The sequence below is a fragment of the Scyliorhinus torazame genome, chromosome 7 (genome assembly GCF_047496885.1).
Source record: "Scyliorhinus torazame isolate Kashiwa2021f chromosome 7, sScyTor2.1, whole genome shotgun sequence".
Taxonomy (NCBI): domain Eukaryota; kingdom Metazoa; phylum Chordata; class Chondrichthyes; order Carcharhiniformes; family Scyliorhinidae; genus Scyliorhinus; species Scyliorhinus torazame.
Window position 1 is genome coordinate 271,498,597 of NC_092713.1, and position 17,285 is coordinate 271,515,881.

General features: G+C 45.3%; 1 protein-coding gene across 7 annotated transcripts in view; it reads right to left on the minus strand.

The window, feature by feature from the left end:
- Positions 1–17,285, minus strand: part of LOC140427034 (rap guanine nucleotide exchange factor 6-like) — a 541,878-nt gene that overhangs the window by 452,966 nt on the left and 71,627 nt on the right. For 6 of the 7 annotated variants that reach the window (XM_072512459.1, XM_072512462.1, XM_072512456.1 and 3 more), the window contains exons 2-4: positions 14,402–14,472; positions 7,338–7,394; positions 6,250–6,333 (exon numbers count right to left, since the gene is read on the minus strand). In XM_072512459.1, the coding sequence (XP_072368560.1) occupies positions 6,250–6,333; positions 7,338–7,394; positions 14,402–14,472 (212 nt within the window). Of the gene's footprint in view, positions 1–6,249; positions 6,334–7,337; positions 7,395–14,401; positions 14,473–14,954; positions 15,039–17,285 lie in introns of all 7 variants that reach the window. The other variant, XM_072512460.1, reaches the window with a different exon arrangement.

The window sequence follows — 17,285 nt, forward strand, 5'->3', positions numbered from 1 at the left end:
ATATTAGTGGGGAAGCGGGTAATGTTCGAGGCAAAGACTATAGTGGCGGATAACGGGGGCAGATACGTGATGGCGAGTGGCAAACTACAGGGGGAGACGGTGGTTTTGGTAAACGTATATGCCCCGAACTGGGATGATGCCAATTTTATGAGGCGGATGCTAGGACACATTCCGGACCTAGAGATGGGAAAGCTGATAATGGGGGGAGATTTTAATACGGTGTTGGAACCAGGGCTGGATAGGTCGAAGTCCAGGACTGGAAGGAGGCCAGCAGCAGCCAAGGTACTTAAAGATTTTATGGAGCAGATGGGAGGTGTAGACCCGTGGAGATTTAGCAGACCTAGGAGTAAGGAGTTCTCGTTTTTCTCCTATGTCCATAAAGTCTACTCGCGAATAGACTTTTTTGTGCTGGGAAGGGCGTTGATCCCGAAGGTGAGGGGAACGGAGTATACGGCTATAGCCATTTCGGATCACGCTCCACACTGGGTAGACTTGGAGATAGGGGAGGAAACAGGAGGGCGCCCACCCTGGAGAATGGACATGGGACTAATGGCAGATGAGGGGCTGTGTCTAAGGGTGAGGGGGTGCATTGAAAAGTACTTGGAACTCAATGATAATGGGGAGGTCCAGGTGGGAGTGGTCTGGGAGGCATTGAAGGCGGTGGTTAGAGGGGAGCTGATATCAATAAGGGCACATAAAGGGAAGCAGGAGAGTAAGGAACGGGAGCGGTTGCTGCAAGAACTTTTGAGGGTGGACAGACAATATGCGGAAGCACCGGAGGAGGGACTGTACAGGGAAAGGCAAAGGTTACATGTAGAATTTGACTTGCTGACTACGGGCACTGCAGAGGCACAATGGAGGAAGGCACAGGGTGTACAGTGCGAATATGGGGAGAAGACGAGCAGGTTGCTGGCACACCAATTGAGGAAAAGGGGAGCAGCGAGGGAAATAGGGGGAGTGAGGGATGAGGAAGGAGAGATGGAGCGGGGAGCAGAGAGAGTGAATGGAGTGTTCAAGACATTTTATAAAAAATTATATGAAGCTCAACCCCCAGATGGGAGGGAGAGAATGATGGGCTTCTTGGATCGGCTGGAATTTCCCAAGGTGGAAGAGCAGGAAAGGGTGGGACTGGGAGCACAGATCGAGGTAGAAGAAGTGGTGAAAGGAATTAGGAGCATGCAGGCGGGAAAGGCCCCGGGACCAGATGGATTCCCAGTCGAATTCTATAGAAAATATGTGGACTTGCTCGCCCCGGTATTGACGAGGACCTTTAATGAGGCAAAGGAAAGGGGACAACTGCCCCCGACTATGTCTGAAGCAACGATATCGCTTCTCTTAAAGAAGGAAAAGGACCCGCTACAATGCGGGTCCTATAGACCTATTTCCCTCCTAAATGTAGATGCCAAGATCCTGGCCAAGGTAATGGCAATGAGAATAGAGGAATGTGTCCCGGGGGTGGTCCACGAGGACCAAACTGGGTTTGTGAAGGGGAGACAGTTGAACACGAATATACGGAGGCTGTTAGGGGTAATGATGATGGCCCCACCAGAGGGGGAAACGGAGTTAGTAGTGGCGATGGATGCCGAGAAAGCATTTGATAGAGTGGAGTGGGATTATTTGTGGGAGGTGTTCAGGAGATTTGGTTTTGGAGAGGGGTATGTTAGATGGGTGCAGCTGTTGTATAGGGCCCCGATGGCGAGCGTGGTCACGAATGGACGGGGATCTGCATATTTTCGACTCCATAGAGGGACAAGGCAGGGATGCCCTCTGTCCCCATTATTGTTTGCACTGGCGATTGAGCCCCTGGCGATAGCGTTGTGGGGTTCCAAGAAGTGGAGGGGAGTACTTAGAGGAGAAGAACACCGGGTTTCTTTGTATGCGGACGATTTGCTACTATACATGGCAGACCCGGCGGAGGGGATGCCAGAAATAATGCGGATACTTGGGGAGTTTGGGGATTTTTCAGGGTATAAAAAATTGAACATGGGGAAAAGTGAGTTGTTTGTGGTGCATCCAGGGGAGCAGATTAGAGAAATAGAGGACCTACCGTTGAGGAAGGTAACAAGGGACTTTCGTTACCTGGGGATCCAGATAGCCAAGAATTGGGGCACATTGCATAGGTTAAATTTAACACGGTTGGTGGAACAAATGGAGGAGGATTTCAAGAGATGGGATATGGTATCCCTGTCACTGGCAGGGAGGGTGCAGGCGGTTAAGATGGTGGTCCTCCCGAGATTCCTCTTTGTGTTTCAGTGCCTCCCGGTGGTGATCACGAAGGCTTTTTTTAAAAGGATTGAAAAGAGCATCATGGGTTTTGTGTGGGCCGGGAAGACCCCGAGAGTGAGGAAGGGATTCTTACAGCGTAGCAGGGATAGGGGTGGGCTGGCACTACCGAGCCTAAGTGAGTATTATTGGGCCGCTAATATTTCAATGGTGAGTAAGTGGATGGGAGAGGAGGAGGGAGCGGCATGGAAGAGATTAGAGAGGGCGTCCTGTAGGGGGACTAGCCTACAGGCTATGGTGACAGCCCCATTGCCGTTCTCACCGAGGAACTACACCACAAGCCCGGTGGTGGTGGCTACACTGAAGATTTGGGGACAGTGGAGACGGCATAGGGGAAAGACTGGAGCCTTGGGGGGGGACCCCGATAAGAAACAACCATAGGTTTGCCCCGGGGGGAATGGATGGGGGATATGGAATGTGGCAAAGAGCAGGAATAACGCAACTGAAAGATCTGTTTGTGGATGGGAAGTTCGCGAGTCTGGGAGCGCTGACCGAGAAATATGGGTTGCCCCAAGGGAATGCAACTGAGGGCTTTTGCGAGGCAACAGGTGAGGGAATTCCCGCAGCTCCCGACATAAGAGGTGCAGGACAGAGTGATCTCAAAGACATGGGTGGGGGATGGTAAGGTGTCAGATATATATAGGGAAATGAGGGACGAAGGGGAGACTATGGTAGATGAACTAAAAGGGAAATGGGAAGAAGAGCTGGGGGAGGAGATCGAGGAGGGGCTGTGGGCAGATGCCCTAAGCAGGGTAAACTCGTCGTCCTCGTGTGCCAGGCTAAGCCGGATTCAGTTTAAGGTATTACACAGGGCGCATATGACTGGAGCACGGCTCAGTAAATTTTTTGGGGTGGAGGATAGGTGTGCGAGGTGCTGGAGAAGCCCAGCAAATCATACCCATATGTTTTGGTCATGCCCGGCACTACAGGGGTTTTGGATGGGGGTGACAAAGGTGCTTTCAAAAGTAGTGGGGGTCCGGGTCGAACCAAGCTGGGGGTTGGCTATATTTGGGGTTGCACAAGAGCCGGGAGTGCAGGAGGCGAGAGAGGCCGATTTTTTGGCCTTTGCGTCCCTAGTAGCCCGGCGCAGGATATTGTTAATGTGGAAAGAAGCCAAGCCCCCGGGGGTGGAGACCTGGATAAATGACATGGCAGGGTTTATAAAGCTAGAGCGGATTAAGTTCGTTCTAAGGGGGTCGGCTCAAGGGTTCACCAGGCGGTGGCAACCGTTCGTCGAATACCTCGCAGAAAGATAGATGGAATGGAAAAAAGGCGGCAGCAGCAGCAGCCCAGGATCGGGGTGGGGGGGGGGAAGAGGAACCAGAAGGACTCTCAGGGTTGTTAATATATACTGTATAATATGTATAGGTCGTTGCGACAGATAATTATATATTGGACTGTTAAATTATATTTTTGGAGAGTGTTACTTGTGATAAGGCAGTTGCCAATTAGGGTTAGTTTTCATTTTTGTTATTTATTATTTATTCATTTTTTGTTCATAAAATAGGTCATTGTTATTTGTGTTGTTATAATATTATGTAAAGGATGCACAATGTACGGTGTTGGTTGACCAAAAATTTTCAATAAAATATTTATTTTAAAAAAAACCCTGTCTGGTCCTCCCCTATAATGTCCGGTACACAGTCCTCAATCCTAGAGCCCAGAATCTTGGCCAGGAGTTTGGCATCCACGTTTAACAAGGTTATCGGCCTATAAGAAACGCACAGCTCTGGGTCCTTGTCCCTTTTCAAAATGAGAGAGATCATGACCTGTGACATCGTCTGGGGTAAAACCCCTCTTTCCTTGGCCTCTTGAAGACTTTCAGCAGTACTGGCCCCAATATTCCGGAGTCATTTCCCTTTTTTAAACAAATCACTTCCCTCTGCTTAGATTCCCACATTTCGGGATTGACTCCACGTGTCCTGTAATTTTCTGTCCATTTGTTTAATTTTAATGGATGGAATAATCAAAGGCTTCAGGGCCCATGATTTCCTAATCTGAGTGCAATACCAAATAGGAACAATTAATAGAGGTTTCCACCCTTTAATTCACTCCATCACATACTGCAGTGATAGTGTTCATGAAGATGGGCAAAAACATATTTTCCCTCAATAATAACAAATATCTGCAACCCAATCTTGTGACCCTGTACAACATATTGCACAAATGCGATTCAGGATATACTTTTAAATCAAAGTGCCTCAGTGAAATTATTTCTCACTGTATCCCCTTCATTTCGCAACAAGGAAACATCCTTAGATAAATTGCTTTTGAGCATCATGCTAAATAATAGAAACGCTAAACGTATGTGGTGTTTTTGCTGTCCCATTTGTGAACAGCAATACAGGTACTTTCCTTAAAAGAATACTGAAGAGAGCACGTACAGAGCTCTGTAAAATGCATCGCTCAATACTGCTTTGGGTATTTGCTGCTGGCAAGCTATACAGTCTATTTGTCAGAAAGATATGGTTTAAGTGACCTCAGACTGTAACAGCAAAGCAGTCCATCAATGTTATCTGAACCTTGAACTGAATGGAATGACAAGTTCCAAGATTACATAAGTCTAACCACAGTGCCACCATACAAACAGTATAACTACACAATTCTAGACTTTGATACCATTGAATTGAATTGCACAGGGAAATTGCATGTGCCACTTATAAAACATTTTTCTCATGGTTGATCTCTGTAATTTGGTTTTTTTTAATAAATGGTTCCTTCTTTTAGTTTCATTTTGCACTCACCAGCAGTCAGTAGCCCCTGTTTTTTCTCAATGCTAAGAAATAAATTATTTTCACTTGCACTATTGTCAACCAGCTGTACTGATGTTATAAATTATAGCATTGGCTTCTGTTGAAAAATTAAACGATCCGTTGACCACATAAAAGGAGAACGTGTCAGCTGTCTAATAAAGCTCCACAAGTTCCTGTTCCAGGATTCTGACAATGTCAATGAAGGAGCAATGATACATTTTCAAGTCAAGTCAGGAAGGTGTGCAACTTGCAGGGGACTTTCAGGTGGTGGTGTTCCAAGCACTGGCTAATACTGGTCTTCCAGTTGATGGGAGGATGCTGGTTTAGGATATACTGCTTAAAAACCTTGGCAAGTTGCTCCGGTGCACAATGCAGCCACAGTGTACAGGTTGTGGACAGATGAATATTCATGACGGTAGACGGGCTACTACTAATCAAGTGGGTTGCTTTTTCATGAGCATGACTTTCATAAATGTTGTTAGATTTCCACTCATTCAGGTAAGTGTCGAGTATTCCATTAACTCCTGATTTGGGCCTTGTAAATAGCACACATATTTTGGCGTGTCAGGAAATGAATTGCTTGTCCAAGAATTCTCAGCCCCTGGTCTGCTCTTGTATTTATGTAGTTGTTCCAATAAAGTCCTTAGTAAACGGTGACTCCCAGGAGATGTTAAATTTTCAAGATGGAGAACAGATTTTTTTTTTTTAAGGTGAGAGTATCAGGAGATATAATCTAACTGACCTAGATCAGTAATTTATCGAGTTGAATGGTAGAACCGGCTTGAGGCACTGAATCGCCTATTTCTTCATTTAAATATTATAACACCCAAGGAGGAGAACAACAGTTAGGAGTGTGCTCCATTCTGCCAGCATGGAAACACAACTTCAGTCATGGCTTTGAGTACTGATTAAAAATCAGAGAGCTCAATAAAATAGATGAAGGAAAAGGACATTTTAAATTGGCACTGGTAGTCGGACTTAACTCAAGGAGGAGAGTATAACAGCATTGCAGGAATGTGGAATGGAAAGCTGTAGGGAATGCAATCCAGTGACACATACATATGGTCAGTCTCTCTTTTGTTCCTTTTTGGAGGATTTCAATGGGACTTCCAAAATCCTGGGTATGGACCTGTTCCCCGTATCAGTCAATCCCCAATCCCCATAAAGTCTTAACACAGTACTAATTATCTATATATGAAAAAAAGTGCATTACCTGCAACGTGGCAGAAACATCGACTCTTTGATAAATACAGATCCTGAAAGTAGGATATACCAGCAAGTTGCAACACTATCAGGACTAAAACAAAAAGAGAGAAAAATCAGAACGTACTCATAGCTATGCAATACATTAACAGCAAAATTCAGGTGCGCAAGATGAAATGACAATGCAAATACTTAAACAAAATTACACTGTTTGTTCCTGAAAGGATAACATATTGATTTGGAACTCAAACAGGCGAGTCCCTTGGGCAAATATAATACGCAGTCAGCAAAGTTTGCATCATTATGACAATTTATTTTATTTAAAAAATAGTCTATGAAGTTATATTTCTAAAGCAGAACTTGGTTCCCATATAGCTCAAAGGGTTCCCATATAACTCAAAGGAAAATAAATTTCAAACCTACTCTCAATTGCTTGGCTAAAACTCAGTTTTTCTCCTTTAATCATGCTTAAAACTCACCATATCAGACCTTAAAACCTGAAGATTTGCATTAAACTGGATGGAACCATTTGGGTGGTAACCACCTATTCAGTGCAGTGATGCAAAGCAGCACCCCTGCATTCTTGCAAACAATCCATACAGGACTGGATAAATCTACGGCAGGATTCAGCTGATTCTGGATTGTTACATTACTGACAACTTTAAGATCAGGGGATCCTGTAGTTCCTCACGGAGAGCAACGCACTGACAGACTTGTACTTCCTATTGATTTTATATCTACTCCTGCTTGAAGATCAAATAACAAAGATTTCTTCAACATGAGGTTTTTTTCACAAATCACTCCCCTACCGACCGGCATGCAGCTGAGTACCTTACATAAGAAAGCATTCTCCCCTTCAAAACGTTGTGGTCTCATATCAGTGACTATCAAGTCAGTGTTGCTTATTTAGTTGAAACCAAAATATTGAAGGTCACTTCAAGGTCAAGCAAAGACATTGCAACATGCCAGTAAACCTCAACATGTCTTTGCCAAACTACCACTGTGAAAATCCTGTTGAATATCAGCAAGGAACCTTGCTGCAGTTTCAAAGTTTTGCATAACATTTTGATTTTTCAACATGGAGTTATGAGTACTTACTAGAACAAGACTTCATTGGCATCGTGCTTTTCGTAACGGACCGTCATGCACATCAACCTGAAAGAGAAGTATTCCTATAACAAAACTTTTAGAATAGAACTGATGAAACTATTTGATCATTTTTCAAACTTCACAGTCACTAAAAAAATGTAGTCAGTTTTGACTTGGCAAATGATTTCACAATTAAATTCAAGGTCAAAAATATTACACTCCAAAAGATTTCTTAATAGAATTTTCTTTTAATTTTCTTTATTGAAGCTCATTTCTACACTTCAAAATTAGTAAACAGCGGTAAAAGACGAATATCTAAGAACTGGAATTTTTTCAAAGAGAAGAAAATAGCATACGGTTGCTTAGTAGCAGTAATGCCATTTATTAAAGAATTTCAGTACATTGCTTCTTGTCACAAAAAGGCATGAAGGTAGATTCCTAGCACAATAATCAAGTCTACTTTTGGATTCCCCACACTCATTCCCCCAAAAAATAATCCCCCAAATTGGGATTTAATAATCGCTTATCGTCACAAGTAGGCGTCAATGAAGTTACTGTGAAAAGTGCCTAGTCGCCACATTCCGCCGCCTGTTTGGGGAGGCCGTTACGGGAATTGAACCCGCACTGCTGGTATTGTTCTGCATTGCAAGCCAGCTATTTAGCCCACTGTGCTAAACCAGCCCCTGATATTTTTTTTTTAAGATTAAAAAAAACCCTTGGGCTGATACATGGTAGGGTTTCTCAATTGAAGTTCGACTGAAAACTTCACAGCAATTTCTGCAAAATGAATCCCCGCTTCTCCAAATCTTCTTTAGTTAATAATGAAACTTGACATACGGATCGATAACCCACAATGCATGTTTAAGAGAGGCAAACCATGGGTTTATGCTTGTAGTTGATGAGATTTTAGTGGAGCAGAACTGAAGAAAGAAAAGTGTTTTTACAAAACAGGTTATTCAGTCCCTCTGAGCAGCTGTTACTGAATGCTATGAGCAGATGTCTGACAAGTAGTCCCTCAATTTCTCAATACATAGTAGGATTGGAGAGCAGCAAAACAATCTAATTAGGGCGGACACCGGTATATTAAATTGATAAATACAATGATTTTTTTTTTTTTTTTTTTTAAAAAGAGTAAATTTGATGAGCACAAAAACTAAACCTCCTGGATTTGACATTTTGATAACACATTTATAAGTCAATAAAAACCTGATCAGATCCAGACTTCAATCACCAGTCAGTCTGTGAAAGAGCCCACACGGTCAGCTAGCCAATATGGTCTGATCGTTTTAAAACTGCCAAAAAGCCCTTCCCTATTCACCAAATTCCCAGATTTTATCAATCATCACCTCTACAACAATGTCCACTTATGCTCTTTCCTCGCTGTACCTCTTATCCTCAACTCCGTCACCTTAAGACTCAAATCACCTCAACGTTTTCCTTGCCTCCATGACATGTTTTTAAAACTATCTTCTGTCCAAAATACTCAACTACTGCCAAGACTTGCTCTCTTATTGTCCCTACTCTTCACCAGCTGCCTATCATACAATGCATTGATATCAATATCTTTTTTTACAGGGCCTTAGCCCTCCCCAACAGTGCTTTTGTCTTCAGTCCTTAATTCTTGGAAAATAGCCGCCACCTCTGATCTGATCTGGCCTCCATAGTCATACCAAGTCAACGAGGTTAACATAAAACTAACAGTGACTTAAGACATAAAAGGCAAAATGCTAATAGGTTCACAAAAGTGTGTTATTTTATTTCATTACATCATCATCTTCATGGTCATGCTGACTATTTGAGAGTATTTTATACTATTCGGGAGGTCTTTTGAAGTCTTTGTAGTCTTAAGTAGGTTAACTGTATGTATTCATTCACTACAAGAACATATACGCTGGTTGAGGACACTGTATTAGGAGTTCTTCATCGGCAAGTTCATCAAACCCATATATAAAGGACTTTTTCAATCTTCCACGTAGAGCCGATGTTCGCTGGTAGTACAGAATTCTCTTCAGCAGGACACCCAATTTCCCCTCAGGTTTGGCCCAAGTTGAATTTTTGATCCATGGTTAAAAAATGTTACGTGTAGGTTCAGCTTAAAGAAGTTGCCAAAATTCAGGACTCCCGGTGACGGGGGTGCACAAAAGGTGGCTCTCCTCCTATGAAACCAAAATTAAGTCCTTTACTCAACAGAGGAGAGTATCCTCTCACCCTACCTAACAACAGCACTAGAGACAATGCCGAGCAATCATAGCCCCAGAGGCCACAAAGAAACGAAAAGAGGCAGAAGCCAGGAGAAACAAGTGGTTGAGTCGGCGGACACAAGAGGCAATGATGTGCCAGCCACACCAGAACAAGGTGGACCAGCAAACCGCACACAGGGCTCCCCCTCACCAGACAGGGTGGATGCAGGAAGTTCCTCACTAGAGAGCGGAGAGATCCAGGAGGAAATCAAAACCGACATTAGAGCGGCAGTCAGGGTGGCAGTCACGGAGGGCCTGGTCACCATTGCAGGTGGCCTTGGACAAGGCACAGAGACAACTGGAGGCCCAGGGGAACACCATCAAGGAATTGGGAAAAGGCTCAACGGATCAGAGAGCCAGATCAGCACCATAGAGACGGAAACAGCAAGCCGGTGGCGACACAGGGAAGTCTAAAGGGGAAAATAGAGGGTCAGGAGAACCAGTCACAGTGCCCGGAACTTAAGGATAGTGGGCCTGCCAGAGGGAACCAAAGGCAGGGACCCCACAGACTAGGTTGCCTAGATGCTGGGAACCTGATGGGAAGGGACAGCTTCCCCAACCCGCCAGAAATAGACAGAACCCACTGGTCGCTCCTGCTGAAACCCAAGGACGGAGAGCAGCCAAAGCCGATAATGGCCAAATGCACCAGTACCAGGAAAGAATCCTGCGCTGCGGCAGGCAAACGAAGACCTGCAACTGGGAACGACGCCGGTTCAGGATTTATTAGGACATTGGGGCAGACTTGGCCAAGCGCCGGGCGGGATTCAACAATAGGTGGCTCTGTACAACAACGTGAAATTTGGGTGCTGTACCCGGTGAAACCTTGGGTCACGTTCTAGGGGAGGGAACACTTTTTCACGACCCCTGCGGACGTGGGGTCTAGCAGAACGGGCTGGGAGAACAGCAATAAAGACAGCGAGGGACAGATCACCCAAAAAGGTAAGAGAGGCAAAAATAGACATTGGGCACTGGAAAATGTAGCTGGAGAAGTAATAGTTGGAAACAAAGAAATGGCAGAGGAACTGAATAGTTACTTATCAGTCCTCAAGGTGGAAGACACCAGTGGGATGCCAGAGATCCAGGAGAATAAGGGGACAAAGGTGAGCGCAGTGACCATCACGAAGGAGAAGGTTCTGGAGAAACTGAAACCTCTGAAGGTGGATAAATTACTTGGACCGGATGGACTACACACCAGGGTTCTAAAAGAGATAGCGGAGGAGATTGTGGAGGCATTGGTGGTGATCTTTCAGAAATCACTAGAGGCAGGGAGGGACTAAGAGGACTGGAAAGTGGCTAAGGTAACACCACTGTTTAAGAAGGGAGGGAGGCAGAAGACGGGAATTGTAGGCCGGAAATGTCAGACATTGGTAAGATTTTAGAGTCCATTATTAAAGAGGAAATCGCGGAATACTTGGAAGTGCATGATAAAACAGGACTGAGCCAGCATGGCTTCTTCAAGGGGAGGTCATGTCTGTCAAATCTGAGAGAGTTCTTTGAGGAAGTAACAAGGAAGTTAGACAAGGAGAACCAGTGGACGGGGTTTATTTAGATTTCCAGAAGGCCTTTGACAAGGTGCCGCATAGGAGACTGTTAAATAAGTTAAGAGCCCATGGTGTGAAGGGTAAAATCCTGGCATGGATAGAGGATTGGCTAACTTGCAGAAGGCAGAGCGTGGGGATAAAGTGGCCTTTTTCAGGATGGCAGCCGGTGACTCGTGGTGTGCCTCAGGGGTCGGTGCCGGGACAACTTTTCACAATATACATTAATGATCTGGAAGAAGGAACTGAAGGCACCGTTGCTAAGTTTGCAGATGATACAAAGATCTGTAGAGGGACAGGTAGTATTCAGGAAGCAGGCGGGCTTCAGAAATTCTTGGACAGGCTAGGAGAGTGGGCAACGAAGTGGCAGATGGAATACAAAGTGGAAAAGTGTGAGGTTATGCACTTTGGAAGGAGAAAAGGAGGCATATACTAGTTTCTAAATGAGGAGATGCTTAGGAAATCAGAAGCACAAAGGGACTTGGGGAGTACTTGTTCACGATTCTCTTACGGTTAACGTGCAGGTTCAGTCGGCAGTTAGGAAGGTAAATGCAATGTTAGCATTCATGTCGAGAGGGCTAGAATACAAGACCAGGGACGTACTTCTGAGGTTATATAAGGCACTGGTCAGGCCCCATTTGGAATATTTAGACACGTTTTGAGCCCCGTATCGAAGGAAGGATGTGCTGGCCTTGGAAAGAGTCCAGAGAAGGTTCACAAGAATGACCCCTGGAATGAAGAGCTTGTCGTATGAGGAACGGTTAAGGACTCTGGGTTTGTACTCGTTGAAGTTTAGAAGGATATGGGGGGGATCTTATTGAAACTTACAGGATACTGCGAGGCCTGGATATAGAGTGAATGTGGAGAGGATGTTTCCACTTGTAGGAAAAACTAGAACCAGAGGACACCATCTCAGACTAAAGGGACGATCCTTTAAAACAGAGATGAGGAGGAATTCCTTCAGCTAGAATCTGTGGAACTCTATGCCACAGAAAGCGGTGGAGGCAAATCACAGGGTCTTTAAGACAGAGATAGGTTCTTGATTAATAAAGGGATCAGGGGTTATGGGGAGAAGGCAGGAGAACGGGGATGAGAAAAATATCAGCCATGATTGAATGGCGGAGCAGACTCGATGGGCTAATTCTGCTCCCATGTCTTATGGGCTAAATGATCTGAGAGCCACTTTGAGCGGGACTGTACTGTCTCACGCTGAATCTGGGAGCCAAAACATAGGAAGGAAGGGGCGAGGGCAGCAGAGTGCAGGAAAAGGTGAGGAGGATGAAAGGAGGGGGAAACCACAGAGGACAAAAGGTTGGTTTAAAACCAACCCCAGGAGGGAGCCACCACACTAGCAGGGAAGCTAGCACCATGATGTACGAGTGATTAGGGGGCCGCGGCACATCTCCCGCAGAGGAGAGAGTGCCTGGCAATTGGGGGGGGATAAGGGAGAGGAAACAACAATAGGATGGCTGTGGTGGTGGTTGCCGGGGGCGGCAGAATCATAAGGGAAACAAAGGAACATTGGGGGGGGGGGGGGGAAAGAGAACTCTAGGCTGGCTACAACAGGCCACATGTGGTAACATGGAACAAAATGAAACCATAAACAGCCACTTTGGAGGAGCCCCAAACAAAGGGAAACCCAGAGCGCACTGCATGGTGAACACATGGTGGGTGACCCGTAGACAAAGGGAAACCCCGGAGCGCAGGGTCCCGGTCATGGGGAGTACGGTGACTGCGGCCATCTTGGATGGTCCCCAAACAAAGGGAAAACTCCACCTCCACATGCATACGGCTAAGCCTAATGCAGCTGAAAGTGGCACAGAGAGTAAACCCAACTTGACCTGAATGAGCAGGATCTTCTTGGAGGTGGAGGACAAATGTGAACGGTGCAGGGGAGGCCCGGCCAATTGCACCCACATGCTCAGTGCATTCCCCAGACTTGCTGGGTTTTGGACAGCCTTCTTTGAAGCAATGCCCAAGGTTGTGGGAGTGAGGGTGGAGCCAAGCCCGAAAGTGGCAGTCTGTGGGGTATCAGACCAGCCAGAACTCTTCATGGGGAGGGAGGCCGACACTCTTTCCTTCGCCTCCCTAATTGCCCGCCGAAGAATCCAGCTCGGCAGGTGAGCAGCAGCACCACCTAAAGCTGCAGACTGACTGTCCGAGCTGTCGAAATTTCACCAAATGAACAAAATCAAATTCGCCATCCACGGGGCGGAAGAAGGCTTCCACAAGACCTGGAAGCTATTCACCACATGTTCCAGGACCTGTTTGTAGCCAACAGCCAATTGTAAGACACCTTTAAATCAACATTCAAGCTTGAAATATGTAATATAAAGTGAATTGCCAAATACATGTGAAAATCCAATTAAAACATCTTTTTTTTAAGTTGCCAAAATTCAAGATAGAGCTGCCATTCGTTTGAAGACAAACGGACCGCACTTGCTGGTGTTGGTAGGCTCCTGCGACAACAGCATTCACACTTGACCTTGAAAGATTTTTAAACAATAGCTGCTTGGATTGACTATGGACTTCTCAGTTTTAGCACTAGAAGGTCACAAAAATGACGAATCCTGGTCTTTAAAACTGATTCTTTAGTTGTGATTATTCAGAATTAATTATTCCTACCCCCTCCCCTTTTCAGAACAAGCTTAGATATCGACTTGGGATATCTGACTGGCCATGTTTCTTTCAGAAACATGCAGCTCTGACTGAAAAAGTTTTTAAACTAGTCGAGTCACGTACGTAATTTTTTTAGCTCACCCTTGTTGGGTACTTGGATTCTGCAATTCCTGGGAATTTAAACTGGATGTCCACATGATCTCGGGAGCCTTCAACTGCACAGTTAAGTTTTTTTCTTCTACCTTCTGCTTCCAATTCTGCTATGGGGCTTTTCTCAGGTGTCTTCACTTCAGGTGTAATCAATCAGGTCAGAATGCTGCTCCTTTAAAATTTCCAGCTTTTGAAATTCTGTTCCAACTTCTCAGAGCTTCTGGGTTTCCCCAAGAGCTGCCATCATGTTGTAGGGTGTTGGAAACCATTCAGTAGGTCTTAATGAAGTCTTTGTCGTCTTACGTAGGTCAACTGTACTTATTTATCAACTATAACTATGTACGTATACACAGCAAAGGCTTGAAGCGAGAAGCTTTCTCCATGACTTGCTTGTGCACACTGCCCTGTCCAATACTAGACTGACCCAGAGTTGTGGGTAGTGTGTTCGCTTACATCACTGAGTGGACAGTACTGTACTCAGTTCCACATTAACCCTTTATCTGTCAGACCCTTGTACCACACTTACCGGAGTTGGTGTTCCCTCAAATTAGATAGTACATCCATGCCATGGAGGTGCGAGTATATAATTTCTAAATCCTATTCAAGAAAGAAAAAGCATATTCAGTTCAAGTATAAATTAAATAATAACTATTTCAAAGCATTCGAGGAATTCAGTGCAAGACATACATATTGGAAGTACAAAATAGAACTTACAAAAGACTTACTATACCACACTGCAACTAATATACCAGAAGCTCTGGTTATGTTCTGTCCAGTTTAATAAATGGATTTAATATTAAAATAGAATGGATTTGCAACGGTATGCCAACAGCAGCAATGAGTGGTCCGATATCGGCCATACATCAAATGAGTCCACAAGCAAGCTTGAATACAACTCTTAGCTTAAAATTCACTATTTTGTGTGATTTAAGTGCTAAGTGAAAACATGCAAAGGAAGGAGAATCAGAAATGGAGGAAATTTATATGCCTGGTGTATTATTTCTATCTAAGCTTTTATAATATGGAACCAAACAAATTACAAACAATACTTCTGAAGGGCAAGGGAATTAAGAATGCACCTGTATTATTCAGGCTTGACGAGCATAAGGTGGATGTCATCAGCATCTATGCAGAGTGTATTTATTTGTCCCCGGCAGATATTCCTGGATGGGTGCAAAACGAAGGGGATGGATAAAGTGATGCAATTTAAACCCGTCATGGCAGCTGCCAGCAACCTGACATATGTGCATCATTTTTCTATGGTGATCACACATCAGTTTTACACAGATATAATGGAAGGCCATCCTATTCAATTTAACTTTCTTGCTCATTTTCTGGTGCCCGATAGCTAAAATAGAGCTGTTATTATTCCCTATACATAAGGGAAGCAAGCCCCTGAGCTCTCTCATTCAGGCATTGGAATTCATGGAGAACATAATGCACTGGTTTGCTCTGACAAAAAAATATTACGGACTTGTTTTCCACTGAAGACTGGGAGATGCAAGTGGTGACCCCTAGTCCAACACACAACATCTGAAAATTGGGTTGCAGACATCTGCCGGGTGAAGCGCAGCATCCTGTTGGCACGCTCCTCACAGATATCCAAGAAACTGATTCTATAGGTCATATGGGCTGCATATGGTCTTTTACAATACCTTTTTTGCCAGAGCAAACCAGTGAATTATGTTCTCAAAGAATTCCAATGCCTGAATGAGGGGGCTCTTGGACTTTCCTAGTGTATATGGTGTAATAAAAGCTCTATGGGACTCTTAAGGGGCTGGTCAGGATAAATGCGGGGAGGATGTTTCCCCTCATGGGAGAGTCTATGACTAGAGGGCATAGTCTCAGATGAAAGGGTTGACAATTTAAGACCGCGGTATGGAGGAATTTCTCTCAAGAGGGTTGAGAGTTTTGGAACACCTTGCCACAGACAGCTGTGGGGCAGAGTCCTTTTGTATATTTAAGGCGAAGATAGATAGATTCTTGATCAGTAAGAGAACAAGAGTTACAGGAAAGTGGACGTGAGGAATGTTGGATCAGCCATGATCCTTTTGAATGGCAGAGTAGGCTCGAGGGACCGAATGGCCTATTCCTGATCCTATTTCTTATTGCCTTCAATATCATTCACAACGCTTCAGACACCGTGCCAATATGCAGCAAGACCTGGACAACATTCAAGCTTGCGCTGATAAGTGGCAAGAAACAGTCATGCCACACAAGTGCCAGGCATTGACCATTTCCAACAAGATGAAATCAAACCATCTCCCTTGATGTTCAATGACATTACCTTCGCTGAATCCATCATGATCAACATCCTCGGCAATCACACCAAGTTTGACAGTTTCCGTGGAGAGAGAAGGGAGCTAACGTTTCGAGTCTGGATGACTCTGACGACAGCCTGTAGAACGAGAGTTGAAATAACTATGGAAGGACTTCCGGCGGCGGCATGTAGAGGGGAAGTGGCATGTTGGGTGGCTCCTACTTGAGGCGTATTTTAGGAGTTTTAAAGTCCAATCCTGGGGGCAATTTGTGAATGATTGAATGAAGGGAGATATAAGGAAGGCGAAGGATGTCAAAAGGATTAAGAAAAACAGCCGTGAAGAAGGGAAGGACTGAGTGTTCACTGTCGAGTGAGAGAGCCATCCAGGGAGCTCGCAAGATGGCAGAGACTGGGCTGCCGGGTGGTGCCGCACTGCTCACAGCAGAGAGGATGAATGAGGTGATGCCTTTTGCAGCTGGAGAAGCAGTTTGCGAAGCACATGGAGGCATTGAGGAAGGAGATGGCAGTGGCTTTGACGATGTTGGTGGAGGAGGCAATTGCCCCAGTGAGAGTAGCTGTGGCAAAGACATCAGCCGAGGTGAGGGAACAGGGTTAGAAGATGAAGGGAGTGGAGGAAGCCATGTCACAGCACAGCGATCAGCACACCTCGATGGGGGATGTGCTGCGGAGGGTGGTCGAGGACAATAAGGGGCATCGAGCAAAGCTGGAGGACCTGAAGAACCACACGAGGCGACAAAATCTGAGGATTATCGGCTTGCCTGAGGGGGTGGAGGGCTCGAGGCCAACGGAGTACTTCGCCAAGATGTTGGCTGAACTGATGGGAGAGGGTAAGGAGCCCTCCCGGTATGAACTGGACTGAGCCCAACAGTCACTCAGGCCGAAGCCAAAGTTAAATGAGCTACCAAGGGCAGTGATCATCTACTTCCACAAGTACCACATGAAGGAGGTGTTGAACTTGGCGAAGCAGAAGCAGGAGGTGCAGTGGGCTGGTGCTGGAGTTCGCATATACTAGGACTTGACGGCGGAGCTGGCAAAGAGGCGAGCGGCTGTCAGCCAAGTGAAGACGGCATTATACAACAGCGGGGTGCTATTTGGTGTGGTGTATCCAGCGAAGCCGAGGGTGACCTAC